The 21,443-nt window shown below is 41.9% G+C and overlaps 1 protein-coding gene across 6 annotated transcripts; it reads right to left on the bottom strand.

Annotated features, from left to right (window-relative positions):
* Positions 1 to 383: 383 nt before the first annotated feature.
* Positions 384 to 21,417, bottom strand: LOC116399650 (solute carrier family 41 member 3-like). 6 transcript variants are annotated; one of them, XM_031876949.1, is made up of 11 exons: positions 21,324 to 21,417; positions 18,714 to 19,063; positions 10,847 to 10,954; positions 10,225 to 10,296; positions 9,865 to 10,009; positions 8,705 to 8,851; positions 8,193 to 8,337; positions 7,775 to 7,854; positions 5,851 to 5,985; positions 4,565 to 4,713; positions 384 to 3,597 (listed from the first exon to the last, which is right to left on the bottom strand). In XM_031876949.1, the coding sequence occupies exons 2-11, from the start codon at positions 19,017 to 19,019 to the stop codon at positions 3,424 to 3,426; spliced, it is 1,461 nt and encodes a 486-aa protein (XP_031732809.1). In that variant the 5' UTR covers positions 19,020 to 19,063; positions 21,324 to 21,417; the 3' UTR covers positions 384 to 3,423. The 6 variants fall into 6 exon arrangements, with proteins under 6 accessions (XP_031732809.1, XP_031732806.1, XP_031732807.1 ...); XM_031876946.1 differs by lacking the exon at positions 21,324 to 21,417 and adding an exon at positions 20,488 to 20,650; XM_031876947.1 differs by lacking the exon at positions 21,324 to 21,417 and adding an exon at positions 20,496 to 20,650.
* Positions 21,418 to 21,443: the final 26 nt, after the last annotated feature.

Genomic DNA, 21,443 nt, shown 5'->3' with positions numbered 1-21,443 from the left:
TTTAAAGCCCCTAAACTCATCATGTGGCAGTGTCAACATTGAAGTACAGTACCATTTGTTGCTAACAGACAGCAAAAGAGAAAATACTCTTGCAACATTTAAATTAAGCTATTACGTCATGTCTACATAGTTGTAGATGAGGAGATTAGACAGAGTTGACATTAACTTTGTTGTTTTCGAAGGCAACCTTAGACTACTATCAAAGGAAAAGGTGCACGTTTACAATCAGTTATTTTGCCATCACTCTGTCACACAATTTTTCAAGGTAATAGTTTGACATTTTGTGAAATAAGCTTTTCGTCCGCCTCGCCAAGAGTTAGACGAGAAGATTGATACCAACCCAACGACTCGGCTTGCTATCAATATTCTCATTTAAGTCTTGGCAGTAAGTGAAAAAAATATATTTTCCAAAACATTGAACTTTTTCTTTAAATTACCATTCTCATTACCAACCTAAATGAAGTCGTTATCAAAAATGTACATGTATCTATACATTAAATGAACCAATAAGTCTAGAATGTTTCACTGGTCATACTGTAACTAATTAGGACAAACATCAGAAGTGAGATAACACAATAAATAATGATTCAAGTGAACACAGTTAAAGATATATCATCCAGCCCCACTGATTCAGACACACTCGTGCTGGTACAACACAACCTTAGCTGTGGTCTAAGTCTCACAGTATCACAGGTAACACATTCAGTGATATTAACTGTGATTCAAATAGTACATATCTTTATTTCATAACTTCCTAGTGTAGAAAGTACTGTGTAAAGCCCTACTAAGACTGAAATAGATTCATTTTGGACAACACAGGCTGTTGTAGAAATGCCTCAGATTTCAACGTTAATGCGGTTTGTCTCTAGAATTAGGTTTTACTAGCGAACGCTAAAAGCAGAATTGTTTCATGTGACGTAATGAGTGCATTTACACATACATTTTGAGAAATCCTGTTTTGAGATTAAGCTTGTATACACATCAAGAAATGAGAGATGCCCAGTCTACTTCAGAATATGATCTCTTAATACTCTGGTAGTTTCTTATTCATACTTATTGTAATCTTTTGTGTTCATGTACGATGAAACAATGCACAATTGGGAAATCAAGACACTTAAAAATGACTTTAAATGACAGTTCAGAAAATCGGTCTCAATTTGAACAACAACTCTGAGCGCATCCCAGGGCTTTATGAATTTGCTTCATAAACGTACAGTAAGAAGAAGTAAGAGACTGGAGACTGGGGGGAAAAACAAAGGTGAATTCTGAATTCCCAACCCAGTGGTCTCATTTGTGTGAATGACGCAAGGGGAACATTGGCTTTGCCATCTGTCTGAACACATCTTTGAGACCAACGTGTTCATGTGTATGCATTCACTGCTCTAATGATGAGGTTTTATGGTTTCTGATGATTTCATAATGAACAGTAAGGCGTTGTGGACCTTCCATTTAAAAGGACGTTATATCAAGTAGTGAGGGATTCCCTGCGGCTACATGGGCTGTCGGGTAAAAACAATGTAGAAATCGTCTGCATTCATTGTTTTTGTTTTATACATTGAATGGCAGCTCAAGATCTGGACTATTGAGACTGTTACACTAATAGTGAGCGGTGTGGACACGTGTTCAGGGCTTCACAGTGCTTTGGAACATGATAGTTTGGACCTTTGAACAATTTCTGGTATGATGTAGAATCTCATTGCTTATAATTATTAGTGCATAATGACTACATTTATGGTCAAAATTTAGTTAGAATCTGTTTGTGACTTCCAGGAAATTTGTATAATTATATGAAAAATTGTTTGCCATACAAATGTGTAATTTTAGTGAAAACTACTTTTTAATGAGAAATGACAAAACGGACCTAAAAAGAAAGCTGTGTAGTTATCGCATTGTGCTTTGAGTCCGCATCAGGTTTGGTAATCTGTAATCTGTAGGACTCGTCACCGCACTCACTATATTCTATAAACTATGAACTGTAAGAAATAAGCAAAGTTAGTTACTTTTCCTAAACAAACTAGTTAAAATGGATAAGAAAGCTGAGAGAAAACATTTTGTTGGTAGATGCTGTACAACAGCTCCTTGAAGATAATCCAATGGCAGAGTGCAGTATCTGCACTTTTTTCAGGTTTATGCTCTTTTGGGGGTATAAAATAATCAGCCTGAAAAGTCATAACATTAAAGCATTATCACAACCTCTATTTCAGGAGTTAGAACAGTTTGCCTTCCAGCCTGAGAACTTTGAACCCCTTTTCCTTAACTTCACTGCAGTACTGTTTGCAAGTGCCACATTTATTACATTCCATGTCTGTATGTGCAAAGAAAAGCAATATATTGATTACATGTTAGACGTTCTGGAGACCGTATTTGTGATGCATCATAGGGATTTTAGTCAGAGTTGTGTTTTTTTTATCAGGGCAAATATGTCCTCTCATCTGTTTTGCATTTTGGTGACTTGCATTGCAATTGAATTGGAAGAAGTGCAGAGGATGAAACAGCTGTCAATGCTTGGTTGGTGGTGGTTGTAGAACTGCAAAGTGATTTTTACATGAACAGATCCAACTCCAAACCTTTCAAGAAAAAGCTCCACATTTTGTGAAATGTGCTTATTCACCCTCTTGTTGAGAGTTAGATGAAACGATTGACACCGATGTATGTGTTAAAAGTATGATATAAAACCGACAGCCAGCAGCCGGCTAACTTAGCTTAGCATTATGAGTGGAAACGGGGGAGACCATTTTGTCATGTCAGAATCTGTCTCTAAAGCTCTCTAATTGACATGTTACATCTTGTTTGTTTACTAACTAAATCTGTCCCATTTGGACAAACTGTCCATCTATAAAAACTCCAGTAAGCGTATTACATTCGTCAACCTCCACAACCTCTAGCATTAATGCCCAGCCAAACGTGGATCCAATCTATGCACATTCAAACAGATGGCCGCTAACGGACCAGTGGCTCAGTCTTCCTGCTATGACGTGAAGCTGCTAAAAATTCCTGTGATGAAGCCGAAGAGATAATGTCGTGAGCACAGAGCCACCAAACTCATATTTAGTGAAAACTAAAAGACAGATAAAGAGGAATGATTGAATAATAAAAATGTTCAATTCATTGACGGACAGAGAACTATAACTTCTACATACTTTAGAGTCTTTTGCCCTCAAATGAAAGAATGAGGTTGGCTGGGCATGTGTTCCTTCGCCCAGATGAATGGGTGTAAATTAGTGGGTGTCACCTTTGCCGCCGCTCCGTCATTGTAAAGGTTTGATTTTATGACCAAGAACAGATTCCTCGGTGTGAACTGGCCCAGTGATAACCATCAGAAAATGCTTTATTGTCCAATCAAAAGCATCTCCGTGTGATCGTAACAAAATTGGTGCAACGAGAAAAGTGGCTGGCTGAGAGTTCAGGGTAAAGGGGGAACATTCAGAGACCCAGGCTCTGAACCAGCGAGACGGAGCGGAAGCAAAGGGCCAGAAAGCCCGTGCCCAGCAGGTCCCCCAGGGCGGTCAGGTAGGGGATGGAGAAGTTGTCAGGGTCCAGGCTCCGTCTCCACATCATACGGATGATGAGGTCGGCAAAGTAAAGGAGGATGGCCACCTATTGGGAGAAGAAAACTGAGCTGAGAAGTCCGCGATTAGAGGAAAACAACAAGAAATGGATAGAAAGGCGGCAACCTCTGCTGAAGAGTGAAGCCCCTGCAGAAGAGCCGAAACTTGCATTCTTTCTAATGGCCAGCAGGGGGCAGTTCCTTTGGTTGCAAAGATAAGTCAGGTTGTATAGAAGTCTATGATAAAATGACTCCACTTCTCTCTTGATTTATTACCTCAGTAAACATTGTAAACATGACTTTATGGTCTCAATCTCTAGTTTCAAGTCTTCTTCAATACAGCATGATGTTCATTTAGTAAATGATGGTCCATTTAGAGTCAAACAGACCATAAAGCAGGGTATGCTACCTTGTGATTGACAGGTCGGCACACCGGCATTTGGGATTTGGCTGTGTTTACTTTAACCCTTTCACGGTGTGTTTTCACTTCTGTTCTGGTTGCAAAATGGCAAAACCGTAGTCCACAAATGTCAGGGTGACAGTGTCCACTTTACAGTCTTCGGATAAAATCCCCAGCATTTTAAATAAAACACACTTGACCAAACCGACCCTAAACAGTGTCAACAATTGCATTCCATGAAAAAATGATGTAACAATTAACCACTTCTGTATCATCAATGGTGTTAAATAAAATCCAGTTATCTCAATATGAGCTTCCTGTGTATCCTCAAAGCAGTGAAATCATTCGAGGTCTCAGTCGGCTGGAATCGGGCAGATATAAAACGTGAGATCTATTTGAACCTGCAGGAGATTATGGAGATTGCCAGACAATTGACGTCTTAATTTTGTGCAATTACACTGACAACACGGACAAATACTGCGGGTAAATGAGAGTCGTGTAAAACTTCAGTGCCATTGGCAGGGATCTAAAAATACAATATTTCTTTCTTTCTATTTGTTGTGGGGGGGTCATGACAGCGTCTCACAAAATGTGAGTGTGAACCTACGGCGGTTTACCTGAAGCAGAGCAGCACTCAGGTAGCAGGCGGTGAAGGCGACAGAGATAGGCGCCTCATCTCCCTGCAGCAGATAGATGGCGTAGAGGAAGACCAGCTGACCGGGGACAACCAGCATCAGGAGCACCCGCGCAGACTTGGAGTTCACCCCTGGTGGACACAGGGGAGTGAGTACTTCACAGGCAGCGGTACTTTATTTTAATGCTATGATCCCTCGCTGTGTACTCAGTCCTGTCCTGCTGTGTTCCGGCGTTCAAATAAGGAGCCGGCCCAGCACCTATTGTACGAGCTCCTCAGGATATTCTACTGTGGGTTAAGTTCATTCAGAAACGACACTGACTCCAGAAAAAGGTCTCTCTGGTTATCAAAAATGATATTCAATGTTCTTTACTCCCCAGACTCCAACAGAAGAATTCTATCTTCAACGGATGATTACACCGTGATACTGAAAATAAATGTGTTCTCCAGACGAACTAATATGATATAATCAGAGATAATAACAGTAAATCTGCATTATGTTTGGTGACTTGTAGGAAGCGGAACAAGCTGAAATCACAACATCTGTCATATCATCAACTTGTAAAGTTGTTTTTGCAAATGTGTTAGCAAACAGATTTACTCATCCAGCTGACTCAGATCAACATTAGCATTTATTGGTCTCTTTTGAGTTTGAGTTTGAGTTTTTCGAATTAAATGACACGCATGTGAACTGCGGATTAATTACAGAGCTTAACAATCATCGTGTGTAATAAAGTTATCGGCCAATATTCAGTAAAAATATGCGATTGGGAGATCAGCATTAATGACTGTAATGACCATCCCTGATAATGCTACATAGTGAACAACTAGTCTGAGCTAACGTTGGCAGCACTGCAGCTAACAGCTTCATGCATTCATGCTCCATTCAGTAAAGAGGTGATACTTTCACATCAACATAAAGTAGATATTAGAGATGAATTATGAGCTGTTTAACTTCCTCACACTAGCTCTAAACAGCTGATAACACATCATTAAAACTACTAATGTACATTTTTTTTGTATTGTTTTTGCAAATAACTATGAAATGCCTATAAGAAGGTCTTGTATACCAGCATGTATAAAAAAAACTAAACAACAATATGGCTCATCGACAATAAGCAATCGTTTATTTATTTTGATCCATTTCACCCATGTTCATTCTGTTAATATTACAAATATTAACAGAATGAACATAATATTACAAATGTCAGCATCTAACCCTGCTATGTACACAGAAGCCAATGTGTGCATTCAGCCTGGCCGAGTTACCTGAGGAGAAGAAGGTGATGCAGGGATTGGGCCAGTGCTGCCTCATCTTGTAGGGCAGCACCCCTGGGATGCTCCAGGAGTGCAGGTAGGTTGAGATCCTGCTGGCCTGGATGGCCACCAAGTTACCACCCACTCCTACACAGGGGACAGAGAGACAAGAGGACAGAGCGACTGAGCCAATATATGAATTAAGGGGCAACCACTTTCATTTCATGTCTGATCCGGTTGACAAGTCATTTGCAGATTTTTAAATGCGACGTTCTTTAAGGCAACAACAACAAAGAAAAGGCTCCCCGGGGTTAAACATGACGGATGCGAGTTTAGATTTGATCCTTTCATTCTGGTGCGATTCAAGCCTTTTCATTCGCTTCTCAAAAGCCACATTTCCTCTGAATACAAAAGAACATTTCAAAATCCATTTGACTTTGCTGTTGACAGGGCATCTGTGCCTAATAGTTACACTAAACACATTTTCAAGTATTTACCCCAAAAAAAAACAGCACAGATTGTTGATGAATTGGAAAGGGCTCGGGGGAACGTTTTGTAAAAAAAAAGTGTGGGAAAATGGGAAATTCAAACCAGATTGTCAAATTTATTATTTAGCGGCGCAAAGAGAGAGAAAGAGAGGAAGATTGAGAAAACAGTGGAGAGATGGGAAGAGACAAAATGAGACAGAAATCTGAGTGCTCATCGAAGGCCCCGTCAGCTGTGCCAGGACACTTGACCATTAATGGTTCATATCGACGACTCAGTGGATCCCTGCATGCATCACCTCACAGCCCGACCACTTATTCTCAAGGCAGTTTCTTTCTTCTTCATCATTCTAAAACAGCATTATAGGGGTGAACATCGAATTTAGTTTTCTCTCCTCTTTCTCCTTTCACATTGCCCGGTGACCAACACTGATGAGTTGATTCTCAGTGAAGTCGTCGTGCTCTTCACAACTTCTTCACGTTCTTCCATGGTTTCATACATCACACGCAAAATGATCCATTCAGTTATCAAAATCTGTCAGACATACGTGTATATTCATAACATGGTGGTGCATACTGTGAGGAGGTACAATTTGGTTGTTTACTGAACTACTGCTGCAATTTTTCCTTTTGTGTCAAATGCTCTGTTCACTGTATCGTACTTTAAGTGAAAGGTTTAGGGTGACTATTCCGTTTACAGCACATGTAACACACGGCTACACAAATAGATTTACTGTATACATACATGTGTGCGGATCCTTTTTCTGTGTACTGCAGTATTGCCTTTTCCCAGTAAACTTTGACCTACTGTTGAAATTGGAATCTAAAAAGCTCGGTGCCATAGACAATAGCACTCAGACTGTATCCAGGAAGCAGAACAGAACAGAGTAACATTTCCAGGGTATATTATAACCGGTACGGTTAACACGTTTTCATTTTGGTGCCGTTGGCCAATTTACTGACACAATTACAAGGTGTTGGAGCTCGACTGACATGTTTTGGGAGTGTTACTACCTTCTGCAGACGTGCAGCGGAGTTGGGAAGTTCCATCAAACAGTTGTGACAGTTGCACTTACAGTTTAGAGAATGTTAAGACTGTTTCAACAAAATGAGCCAAAGCCATTAAGAGAAACTGTGACCTGCTTGCTACTCTTTACCTGTTATTTTCCTTTATGTAAATATTTTGTAAATAGTGATAAAAGAGTTGTATTTAGATTTTTCTTGTGTATTAAAAAAACAAAAACACATTCACTGTTTTTGTTTTTAGTTAAATATAATGCCAATATCAATGCAATTATGATGGCTTCTCTCCTCGTGTTCGTTACACACCTTCTATGCATTGCCGTTTAAACATCTGTGCAATGGCGGTTTCTAAACTGTCACTGCAGACAACAACCAATAAAATGGCTGAAATGATGTCTGTGGCGTCATTTAGCTTTTTAAGGGCTTACCGTTGATGACGGGCGTGAAGACAGCCATGCCCTTAAAATTGGGATCGCTCACCGTCCTGTCCAGTATAAGGCCTCCGAAACTGGGAAGCACAAACACAGAGGGGAATCAGACCCACATGCAGTCACTGCCAGCGGGTTGTTTCCAGCCTGATGTCAGAATGGAAGAAAGATGATCTTGTTTTCAGCTATCTAGTTAGCAGTTCATAGGGCTGATATATTCTCTCACTGAACATCTACTACAACCTGCTCAGATCAACCTGCATACATCATTTAAATTAGACTGTATCTAATTACACACGTAGTTATTTATTAACTCCTCTGTTCAAATGTGAAGTTCACTGTACACACAAGTTACAAATTGTGCTAAATATGATGATGTATGAATAAATAGTGAACTAAAATAACTTAATGTAAATACCTGCTAATGGACATGGCTACTATAACAGGCTGCCACCCCGAGCGGAGAACCTCCCTGATCTGAGGGCTCCGTCGGGCCACCACCACCCACAGCGGGATCAGAGCCAGGAAGACCAGACAAACCAGGGGGGACAGGTACCAAATATCTGTGGGACAGGGACAGACACCCTCTTACTTACTTATATTGACAGGCAGAAAAAAATAAATAATAATAAAAAAAAAACAGCTTTTACTTTCAGAGAGGCCATGAATTATGGAATTATTATTAGCACTACCATCAATGGTTGACACTTAACACACAGTAGTAGACAGCACAGTATTGGTACTGCCTCCGTCATTGTCAAAATGTTGCTTCTCATTGGACATAATATCGATAATAATTTTCATTCATTTAACGGGACAAAATGTAAAAATCCCGATGTGAGTGAACACACCGGAGTGGCACAGACAAGTGTGACACAGAGTCACACATCAGATCTCCCATCATGCCTCAGTGTCCCTGTATCTCCTCACCCTTATATTCGTAGAGTGTGCTGCTGACCCCGGCCAGCAGGGACAGGGTGATCAAATCGCCCAGGCTGGCAGCGATGGGCGTGGCCACGTTGTCGGGGTTGATGCCCACCTTCCTGGAGCCGATGATCACTCCGATCATCACCAGGCCTACGGTGGGGAGAGGGGGGGGGTGGACCAGGGACGAGGTTGAGAGTGAAGACAGACAGAAAGAGGAGAGACAGAGGGGTGAAAGGACAGAAACAGAAAACCAGATGATGGATTAAAAAAAAGAAGAAAATAAACTGTCATCGCGTTCAACCGAGGCGGCACTAAATACCTCAGTGAGTTCTGAGCGAGAGCTTATTATCAGGGTTACAAGACGAGAAAAAAGCTTTCGGCCTAAACATTGATACAGACATCTTTCAGAGAATCAAGCAGCCTCACGCTATGACTGCTTTCTGGAGAAGAGAAACCTTTAGACTAGCTGTAAAATAAGAACAAGCACTGGTTCATAGAGAAATATTAAAAATGACAGAGTGAGGAGAGGAACACAGGAAAGAGGTGACTGAGACATGACTCAAGCTTCCGCTAAACACCATAACATTTCATGTGAGGATGAATTATGGATTATGCAGTGATTACAGGAGGGGAGGTCGTGATACAGGGATAGATGCACATGCTGCTCTGTGAATGTGCTGAACTGGACTCACTGATGGTGTTTAACATTGGGAGTAAAAACAGAAGCTACATGTTACTTTTACGTACTATGGAACGAATGGTTCCACATTTTAGAGAAATACTTTTATTCGCTCTGTGGCTGAGAAAAACTGACCAAATTCTGACTTTTAAACAAAAAAGGTCCAAAGTGACATTTCTTACTCACTTGACTTCTCTTTGCATTTATGACTATTAGCAACAGTTTGACAGTATTATTTGATGACGATCATTTTATTTCAAATCACAACGATGATCTAATATCTAATATTTTGGTGTTCTAATAAACCTTCTGTGTGATGTTTTCATTACGCGCCGTGCAGAATTTTGAGACCAAATTCAGGAGAGTTAAACGTGTTGCCAATTGAAACTTAGAAGTGAAAATTGAGCCAAAACAATTGGAAAATACTGTAATGGATTTATACAATTTGTGTAGCAAAACAGTAAAAGCCTTCCTTGTCGCTTACCTAAGGAAAGAGCAGCGACGAAGGCTGTGGTGATGCTGCTGGCACAGAGGACAGCTGCCTGGTCCAGTTCTATCCCCCCTCTGGAAAACGAGCCCAAACACACGGCTGCCACGGCCGCGAGGAAACCCACCACAGTCGCCTGGACCTGCAGAAAACCACGACAACAAACGTGACATTTACGGAGGGCTGCAACCAACAGTTATCTTCATCACTGGTTGATCTGCCGATTGTCTCCTTGATTAAACATTTCATCATTTGGTCTGCACAACATCAGAGGTTAGACCACAGGGAACCACACGGACCTAAACAAAGCATCTTTGACTAAACTGGTCAACATGTGAGTATCCAGGAAGTTGTTACCTGTATCAGTGCCAGATTGCTGCACACCATGGTCCATTGTTTATCGGGGTCGTCCATTTGTCCTGTGTTGGCCTACAAACAAAGACAGATAGCACCACTTCAATGAGAAAGTGGGGAAAAGGACATTTAAATCGTAGAAAGCTACCTGATGGTTTGACCGCTGAACTGACTTCTAGCGATGTCACCGTGTTCCCAGATACGATGACATCGCAATAAGTTGGTCTATAAAATGTTAGAACTTATGGGAAAGACCTTCCAAAAACAGTGAAAATGAATTTGTAAACAACTGCAAAAGTACCTACTGAACTACTGAAGCAGGATCTCAATATCATTCTGAATAATTCAACACATTGCATTATCATGCCTACTTGTAAGGAGCATTGGAAACATTGTAAAGTTAAAGCAGGCTACTCCAACACAAAGCTAAATAACTGGTAGAGCTGGGAAACAAACATACCACATTAGCATCATGTGATACCAAATTAACAGATACATTTCTGTAAGTATGACTTGGTCCTGAATCAGTTGTGCATGATTAATTGTATGTAGGCTGGTAACATTAAATCGTAGGGAGTGGCAACAGTGAGGACCGTAAAAGTATTTAACACCCAGCCCGTCTTACCGCGGTGGAGAGGCGAGCAGCCAGCGTCATCTCCAGGTTTCCTTTGAGTCCAACCAGCGCAGGCACCAGGATGAACACCTCTGTTATCACCTTAAACACCTTCCAGTGCTGGAACACACACACACACACACACACACACACACACACACACACACATACAATTATTAGCATTGCACACAAATATAAATTCATACTAAATTACAACTCTTTCAGCTCGAAAACTAGAATCACCACCGTTTGCATCACGTTGCAGTTTACATCCACGTCTGTCCAAGCTGTCATCACTGTTATCTGAGTAAACATTTGTGAGAAACTGTCATAATAAGCGTATGAATTCTTGAGCAATGGCCTAAAATTGTGTTTTGTGAGGTCACAGTGACCTCGGACCACCAAAATCAGTATCGAATCAGTTCATCCCTGAGTTCAAGAGGACGTTTGTGCCAAATTTGAAGTAAATCACTCAAGTTATTCTTTAGATATCGCGTTCACGAGGATGGGATGGATATGAGGTCCCAGTGACCTGAATCTCATCCCCATCAGCTATCGGTCTCACAACGATAAGCCTCTGGGGGCAAGGGGTCGTAGTTCTGGGGTTCCTAGGTATAGCCAGCTGATATCTGGGCTAAGACTTCCTTTTCAGTGCGTTGCTCGTTATTTACAGGCTATTAGCAACTTGAGATGCCAGAGTGGAGTTGTGGTTGAGAGACCACATGTACAACTAGACTGTTTCACAAGTAGCCAGTTTACAATTGATTTTTAAAATCAATAAAAAGCTAACTCATCATCAGACGATAGCCGGTGGGATCCGCGATTGCGTTTTGGCCTCTTTTGCTCTCAACACAAGCTGTTTACTTGCATTCAACCAAAGCCTGCTCAAACATGATTGGTCAATACTACTTGGACTACAAACGGAAACCAGAATACTTCCGATGCCAAAATATTGTCCCGTTGTGTATGAATGCAGAATCTGTTTATAGAGATTACAGGTGATATTACAGATTAGGTGGGCGCTTGTGGCAAATTTGAAGAAATTCCAGATGAAATGTACGTACGGACCAGGCGGTAACCTCCTGTTCTACCGTGTGAAGCTGATGTGAAAGTGTCTTAAAACTTGCATTCTCTCTACTGACCAGGAGGGGGCGACTCCTCTGGTTGTATAGAAGTCTATGAGAAAATGACTCTACTTCTCTCTTGATTTATTACCTCAGTAAACATTGTAAACATGAGTTTATGGTCTCAATCTCTAGTTTCAAGTCTTCTTCAATACAGCATGATATTCATTTAGTAAATTATGGTCCATTTAGAGTCAAACAGACCATAAAGCAGAGTATGCTTTAGGGCGGGGCTTACTGTGATTGACAGGTCGCTGCCAGAAACATATACGGTGTCTCTACGTCACTCCTCCGCATTCCAAATATGGACACATCTGTTCATTGGTTGCAAAAAAAACATGGTGACGGCCACGCTATCTCCGACATGGAGGCATAAACAGCATCTCCACCTCCATAAATGGACCCTCTGAACCTTGTCCCTTACTGATGCAGTTAAATAAGCACATCACATATTCTAGACTAACCCAGTAGGCTACTCTTCCTGTTTCCACATCTCTGAGCATCACCTGATGCTGTACTGCAGAGGTTCAGTGGGTTTAGAAGAAGAACAGTACATAAAGTCTGCCTCCTATTTTCTCACTACAACTCCAGTTGGCAGGTCCAAGATGGTTTAGATCCCTAAATAGATGCACATTTAAAAGAACAGCAGAGCTGCCAAGAGCAGAGTGATGTGGAGCAGAGGCAGGGAGGAAGGGGGCTAGGGAATTAAAGATGAGAGGAGGAACTGACAGAGTAGGCCGGAAATAGAGGAAGGAAGGAGGGAAAGAGAAGGAAAGAGTGTCAGATAAGAAGGTTTGTTATAAAAAAAAAGCATTTCTCAAAGGGTAAAATGTCCTGGAAGCACAAATATGATCAGTTAAACTGAATCGAAATGGGTGTAATGAAGGAAGGAACTATTTAGCTGAAAACACAGCGGCCTGCAGCGAAAAGTTGAAAGCAAATATATTTTTGGAGAAACGAAACTCGACGTCAAGCATCACTGTGACCTCACAAAACAGAGAATTCATATGCTAATTATGACAAATTTACACAGATGCCTCATAGGAAATATGTTTGGCAGAAGCATGCATCCATGAGCCGATAACTGAATTTTTAATAATATTTCCCAAGAGCCTGAGATCACCATGGGTTTAAGATCAGCAGCATTACAGCTTTTCCATGCTCAAGTCTAGTGGCTGCGGCTAGCTTAGTGCTTTAAGACGATGTGTCACCATCAGTGCAGAGCTAATACATTTTAAAGGGAGCTGTAGTGTTTAGTATGCGGACAAATGTATCGTTATTTTAGCTTTGTCGCGGTTAACACGGGGGGTGGCGTTAGGCTACACAGCTGCCACAGAGCGCAGCAGAATGATAAAGGGCGAGGGTACAGCTCTCTCAATATGGTAGCCAAGACACGAATGCCATGTTCAAGAAATAAGTGAAAAAAATATGAATTTAGTGAACGTTGTTTGTATTCTTTTAATATTTTGACTTAAGCTCCTCCTCAACCGGGTATCTATTGTGCCCTTGTGCTTTAGCTCCACCCACCAACATTCAACACGACCAATGAGATCGTTCCTGCTTCCTGAATTGTTAATATAGCAGCAACTAGGGAGGGGAGGACGTGATGAGGTTTAAGGGGGTTAAACAAGGCCATGAGAAAGAACATGAGGGATGATGAAGAGCATAGTGAACGTCGAAGTTTGCTTTTGTGTGTGTGTGTGTCTATTTATACACATTGTTCTCAGGTTCTGGACTGATCGGTCTAGCTGACGGCTGTCGTGTGGGGTGGCTATCTTGGGACGTGGCCCACTTCTGCTGCAATTCTACTGCTGCTGTTTGAGTGTGATGGGCAAAAAGCCAAGCGAAATATTAACACCACGCTAGTCTAGATTACTCAGGGGAAACCGTGTTGTCGTTATTGTTAATATAGTTATGTATTATTCCGAAATTATTGTGCATAAGTGCATGTGCACTTAGTTAGGTTACAAACAAGCTATATTTTAGGCTAACACAAATGTAAGAAATGTTGTAAACAGTGTGGCTTTCTTTGACACAGATAAATGCAGATGTTCTTCTATGTGATTGCAAGATATCAAAGTGTCTATTTCTCCCTCTGGCCTCTGTTCTTTCATCCTCCAACCACTTATTAAATGAACCAGTCACTTTCATCCCAAGGCTCTCCTCTCCCCACATCTAAACCTCTCTGGTACACACTACTAGGCAGCAGGTAAAGTCGATCTCCGCCTTTCACTCTACTGTCTATCCATTCTTGCAACATCATTCAACTATCTACAACTGTCCGTATACAGTATGTGCACAGCCACCCATCTCTCCACATTATCTATTCATCCATAACACTACGATAACCTGTTTGTCACCCCATCAAGCCATTCACCCATCCAACCACAGGGCTCGTACGGTCCAAATTTGTAGGTCTACTGTACTTGTGTTTCAGCTCAGTGACCTCGGAATTATGTCCGTATTGGATGTTGAGTGCCTGACGATTTACTTCCAATGCAACTTTCAGACCAAATGCCGAGTGCAGTGCTACCAATATGTAGGGGTGTGTAGGCGTCTAGCTAGTTTGACTTTCACGCAGGAGATGGGAATCAGGGCTCGTTACAGACCTGCAAGTAACATTTGACTTTTTAACCAACCGAGCCCGCCCAAACCTTAAGCAAGCGTGTTAGTGTCTTAGGCCTCACAATGCCTCAGCCATGACTAATTTGGCATAACCATGATCTTTCCCTTACCTAACATCATTTTGCCAGTATTTGCCATGTTGTATATTGTACAAAACGTTCGCATTGGACCTAAATAAAAAAAGAAAGTCACAAGATGTAAAATGGGTTTGCAAAATAGTCCAAGATCTACATTTTTGTCTGGCAAATTGAGGAGATTGACGTTTGTGACGGAATTTAAGATTCAACAACTATGGCTAGTTTTGTTTCGTAAAAAAAAATAGTATTTTGTAAAAAAGTATTTGTTTGTATTTGATAAAGTACTCTGTAGAAATCTCAGATGGTGCCCATCCCTATTCATCCATCTATTAATCTCTCAAAAACAATTCCACAAATGATTTTTCTTAGATTTTCATACTTGTATAAGGTCCATAACAATACCGGCGGAGACCAGTCCGAGCCCTGACACCAGGTACGGCACTATAACCTGGGCAGCAATCAGCCAGGAGCTCTCTGGTATGAATCCATGTTCTGACCGAGTCAACTTCCACGTCACGCCACGGAGCTTCTTGCCCTGGTAGCGTAGCTCCAGCTCCAGACGAGTCACCACCATGTTGAAGTTGGGGTTACTTGAGCACTTAGTTCAACGTGTAGTTATCCCATGGTATGTCTAAATGCCGTCCAAGTGGAAGGGAAAAAACTGCTTCTGATGTGTCCAAAGAAAAAACTTGGTTTGAGTTTCACCTTTCCAAACAAAGTGAGCAGGGTGAGTATTGAAGAAGAAAGCAATCAATGTGGTCGTCCTTGGTTTAAAGAGGGCTATAAACTGAATAAATAAAACAAACTGAGACACATGATTTGTGACTGCACGTTTGAGCCACTATTGAAGAATTAAAAAGAAATGACAAGCTGCTCTTCAATTTTCCTTGACAATGAACAAGTAAAACATGAACATATGAGTCCTCTTTACCTCTGAGGACAATTGGATACTAGGTAAGCAGCTACTGCCATGTCCTCAGATGTTCCGAAGTAAAACAAATGCAAGATTGTCACTTAATTTCCCATTTGTTTGATTGCTTATCTTTTTCCCCAGACACAGTCAACCTTAAAGGCTTTAATTCTAATGTGGGAGCAATGGAGCGTGACATCTTTGGCCCAGTGGTGAGTCAGCAGTGATGAGGTATCCATTTGTCAGCACCACCGCGGAACACAATCATCAACACCATTTCCTACTCATCGTCATCCGATGTTGGTCGACAAGCGCAGAAGCATCCACATCTGTAGTCAAAGTCTGTCTTTAACCAAACAGCCTTTTTAGGTAAAAGGTTAGTAAGATGGCTTCGACATCCACACAGGTTGACACAGAGGAATGAACCAGACAGTGGAGAGTTCAGTTTTTAGAAAGTCCAGGATCTCAGATCTACTCCAGAATCCATTTGATGTAGTTCAAAGCCTTTAGGAGTTTAGTGTTTGTTGGATCTAGTCCTCAATCTGTTTGATCCAGCCTGAAATCCGCTTGACCTCCAGCTTGAATGCTGTACCTCGAAAATTACGCTCGCGGTGACAGCTGAATGATTGACGGTGCAAGAAGACGAGGAAGAACAGTCCAAAAGGACCGGAGAGTTGGAAGCAGCGGGATTCCTTTGTGTCTCTATCAATCCAGCTCCTCTGTTGTGGCGGGCTCACAATGAGGGTGAGGAGGAAAACAAAGAAAAGAGCTCTGTGATGTCAATAAGAGATTCCAGGAGGTCCACTGAAGAGATGCAGCAGCCGGCTTCTTCTTCTGGCTGGAGTGCTGCTCTCCTCCGGTCGGCGTCAGGGCAGTCCTGCTCCCTCCGCTATGCTCTGCTGACGTAGCAGAGGAAGAGGCAGGGCTGTCTGCACTGCCCGACATGCAAACTCATGAGGGGAAACAACCGGCTTACACCCCCCCCCCACCTCTATTTCTTGCTGCGTGTCTGCCTCTCATCCTACCTCGCTCTCCCTCCATGTGACGTCCCTCTCCCCACGTCGGCCGGCCTCGCTGCGTTTCACCCTCTCTCTCTCTGTCTCTCTCTCTCCACATCGTGACTCATTCTTTCTCTCCGTCCGCTCCATCCATCTCCAGCTCGCCTCCACCCGGTATATTTGCATTGTGATTCTGTCATAAAGGTCCTGGTACTGGAGCTTTCTTTTACTTTAAAACAACATGTTAGACCAAACAAATACGTTCTTCTCTGTGTGACTAAGACATTGCTCCCCTGGACTATAATATTGTTTGTCATATCAATACCTAAAGAAGATTATCTTACACTATTTAACCCAGTCAATTTATATAACTGTCAGAGTATCTCATTAGCTTCAACTATGGATGCTTCATGTTTTCCTTCTCAGAATAACCAAGGTAGTCCTGCAATGTGACATTGCACTTTCACAAAGTCTGGAGACTCACAGGAGACAAAACGTTGGAGCCTACATTTCCCACAATGCAACTAAATAGCAAAGCGAGCCAACAAATGGACCGACCAGGGACCACTAAGACCGGTGTCGGCCCGCAGAGCGTAACAGTTTGGCAAAAAAATGATTCATCACATCATTCACATCATATAACGGCCCGGGCTTCTGGGAGGCGGACCAAGTATTGGCACGTGTAGCTTTAAAGCTACCACTATTCTAGTAACCCTATTCTATAGAAGGAGTGCATTATTTAGCTGCGGCGATGGTCAACATCTTAGTAGTTCAGGAACGAGCGATTTAAAGCCCCAACATCCATTTTAAGTCATGTTATGGAGGCGTTGTTGCATAATTGTGTAATGCAGCCCAAGCTTAGTAAAGCTGAGTGAGCCATGTCTCAGAAAGCAATGGCAAAATACAGAGGGTAAGAATTAAAAAAGCCCAGTAGCAGACATAGGATGTTCTGTGGGATATAAGTTAAAGCTATGACAACAGGAAGTGATTATTTAGACAAGATCCAAAACCATTACAGGCTACAGTAAGAATCCTAACTGCTGATAGTGAAGCGCTCTTTTCTTTATCTCCTTTTCCCACTCAGACAGGCGTCTCTCTTTGTCCTTCTATGTCCCCTGCGCTTCGAGAGACAGGACCCAGCCAAAACTCGTGACTAATTGTCCTCCCGTTGTATGCGGGAGGGAAACGGATACCGGGGAGGAAACACTGATAATCACTAGATGAAGCAAAGGGAATGAGCCGTGTGAGGATAAGATGTGTGTCTATCAGTGGAGGACAGAAAGAATAACTCAAGTAACTCATAACTTGGACAAATAAAAACCAAAGTGATGGCAGCTCATCATAAAGCAGATGAGCTTCATTTCCTCTCCATCTACTTGAAGTGGGAATGTGTCTCCTCTGCTGCTGACCTCTGCTGCTTGTGACAAACTTGCGCCTGCATTTTCGCTAATATGTGACCAATTTTACAAACAAACAAATAAAGCAGTAAACCAAGCATCCCAACGGGGAGGAAAGGTGACTTTTAACATGGTTGTTGGTGCCCGACGGGCTGGTTTGAGTATTTCAGAAAGTGCTGATCTACTGGGATTTTTCCCGCACAACCATACAGAGAAAACAAGAAAATATCCAGAGAGTGGCAGTTCTCTTCTTGATAGCAGCGACGAGTGGAGAATGGCCACACTGGTTTTGAGCTGAAAGGCAACATTAACTCAAACAACCACTCATAACAATAGAGGCATGAAGAAGAGCATCAATGAAAGCGTTGCGCCTTGAAGCAGATGGGCTACAGCAGCAGAAGACCACAACGGGTGCAACACAACTTGAAACTGAGGCTGCAAACGGCACAGGTTTTTCAAAATTGGACAATAGATAATTGGAAAAACGTTGCCTGCTCTTTGCGGATGATGCAAAGATTACAACAGCAGAAATTTACCAAAAAAATGGGCACATAATATCAATGAACTAGCAACTTATCAATGGCAGTAAAATACAACACACTAGAAGCCTCACTGCTGGTGGTTGGAAATTAATTCTAACATCAACTTTACAACAAGATATAAAAAATGTACTAAATATCCACACATCAAGCCGTCACCATTTCACCAGTTCACCGAATCAAAACCAGCCTCATGGCCGTGCACTCACTTGTACGTCGTCCAGCACCATGCCAGCCATCACCATGCCCATCCCGGCCAGCAGGTAGGGGAACACCACCTGAAGACAGATAGCAATGGACGACTCCTCCACTTTGGCGACGGACACTTTCGGCTTCTCCTCTGCCGGCTTTTTAAGAGGGGGCGCCGGGGGTAAGAAGAGGTCATCTTGGCCATCTACGCCGCCTCCTAGGGGGGCATTCGGACCCCCACCCGGGCTCTTCCCCTTGGAGCGGGACTTTTTGTTCTTTTTTCTCTGGCGGCTCTGTTGTTGTGATGGTTTATCCTCACCGGGCATGATGGCGGTGGTGGTTGTGACGAGTGGGGTGGTGTTGGCTTAATCTGTGGATACAGAATAAAATGGGTCAGGTGTTGCAAACCAACAAACAGCAAAAATGCTATATTTATATCCATAAATAGTATTGTCAGATTGTTCGAATGGTGTGTGGAAAGAAATACAACGTTTTACAGTTTTCCTTTAACCTCCAATGAGCTGGTATAACCTAGAATATTTGATTATTTCCTTTACCTGAAATAAGTTTAAACCTAATGGTGGTACTCTGTTTAGGAAGCTAGCATTAGCCTTCTATTGAAACCCTTTAGCTGTTGATACAGTGAAGCTGCAGCAGTCCACTGCACTGTTGTTTTATGATGAACGTTAGCTTCAGCTAAGTAGCTAAAAGGGTTGGTGCTCAGCTAGCTCTCTTTTCTTTCAATGTATTTTATCAACTGACTGGAGGTTGAAGGAAGAGTGAAAACAATATTTATTATTACCATTTAGATTCCATGTTAATTATTTACCTGCATTATTTAATGTTTTAGCCAATTCAGTTTTATCTTCAACTTGTCCGATTTTTCTGCCTGTTGTCGGTTACAGGGCTCCATATGTGAGAGGTCAAATATACAGAGTTCATATCAATCTTTATTTATTTTTTCAAATAATGAGATCATTTATCGTCCTGATTAATCATGTATTAGCCTGGTGACTGTCCAGCAGATCTATGTATCCTTTTCTATATTTCAATTAGAAATATCCAGGGGTATCTGGTTCTCAATATTCGTCGTCAGTTTCCCCACCAGTAGATCTAATAATCCCCTTGTCTACATTACTGCTTCATTGAATTATATTATTTAAAAATGTCTTTGACTCGGTTTTCACAACCCTGTGAAACTCTTAATACACACTGCCCGCTGAGTTCTATAAAGATAAGAAAGCTGTCCTTAGATACAAAACAAACTTATGCTCAGCTCTCAGAAACAGTGTTCAAATGCCTCACTCTTACAATCAGTAACACATAATAGTTTAGGATATATTAGGAACATTGGGCAACCTTTTATGTGGTTGTTTGAATTCCAACATCTCATGTCTACTTTATTGTGTGGGCTAAACACAAGCTCTGTGGTTCAGGGCAGAACATATGGAAACACTGGATCACCAGTTTGTTTAACGTACAATGTGTATTATTGACATAACACAGTGTTGATACATGAATATCCCAAGCGCTCATTTACACCATTTCAAATACTTAAATGCATGTTTTAGCTGTGAAGTCTAACAAGGACGAAACGACCGCTTCAGTTCTATGGAACGACTTCATTTGATATCTTTTTATTTCGCATGCTAAAGACGAGGAACCCCAACGGGTAACGTTCACTGAAAGCATCTGTCTGGCGTTACGTGATGGGTGTGTTGATGAATCACTCTGTCCATCTGAAACCACAGAGACCGGAATAACGGCTTAAAACGACACAAATAGTCTACAAACGTTTATACACAATGTCGACGACAGACTCCCGGAAATCCGGTGAAACGTCCAAATGTGTCCGCAGGTTCATTAGATCCGCGTCAGAACGTTCAAATGTCCGACAACATTCTCCTGTTGACTCCCATGCCTCCACTGCATGCTGCCATGTCGACATACCATAATATCGCAGCCCCGGTAACCGAGGTTATACAGCTGGACGCTTTCCGATTGGATAAGCACAAGGTGTAGCCCCGCCCCCCCCCTGGAGAAAGTGAGCAGCTGCAGACATTTGAAAATATTGTAAATAAATCCCAAATGTTACATGAAGTGTTGTTTTTAACATCATTGTTATTATTATTACTACTATTATTTAAATGTATTTATTAAGTATTTTTATTTTTGTCATTACTTAGTAAAACATAGATGGAGTTGTTTTAATCTGCCATGTCAGGAGTTAATAATTAATGAGACAAGGGGTCCAAACCTCAACCTTTCAAAGGCCCCCAAACCGGTCATAGGAATAACAGCAGGATATGTATTGTAGATTGTGTGAACTTTTAAAATAAGAAAGAAACATAATCAGAACATGTGAAAAACAATCGTTATGACAACAGTCCTCAGACCCCATCAGGGAAACCCTTGCGGGTCGATGGCATGTATGGCTAAAGCTTCCCTTCCCTGTGCACCCACGGCGGCTGCCATTCAAAAGAAAATCGGTGGCAGGCATTACCGACGGTGAAGACACATGCTCCGTCAACACTTTCGGGGTTAGAAAGTAGTTGTTGGGCTTCCAGCATCTGAATAAAGCCTGTAACACGCACAGCGGAGATAGGTTCCCGTGTCTGTATGGTCCTTACCTTTGTCTCCTTGTGAGGGTGAGCGCGTGTGCGCGGCCGAGGTGAACCCGCGAGCTCCCAAGAATAACTGCGCATATGCTCGCTATGCTGTGTATGTCTATATTAAGGCTATGTGCATGT

The sequence above is a fragment of the Anarrhichthys ocellatus genome, unplaced genomic scaffold (genome assembly GCF_004355925.1).
Source record: "Anarrhichthys ocellatus isolate YVR2014 unplaced genomic scaffold, GSC_Weel_1.0 scaffold120, whole genome shotgun sequence".
NCBI lineage: Eukaryota > Metazoa > Chordata > Actinopteri > Perciformes > Anarhichadidae > Anarrhichthys > Anarrhichthys ocellatus.
This window is presented reverse-complemented; position numbering and strand designations above follow the sequence as displayed.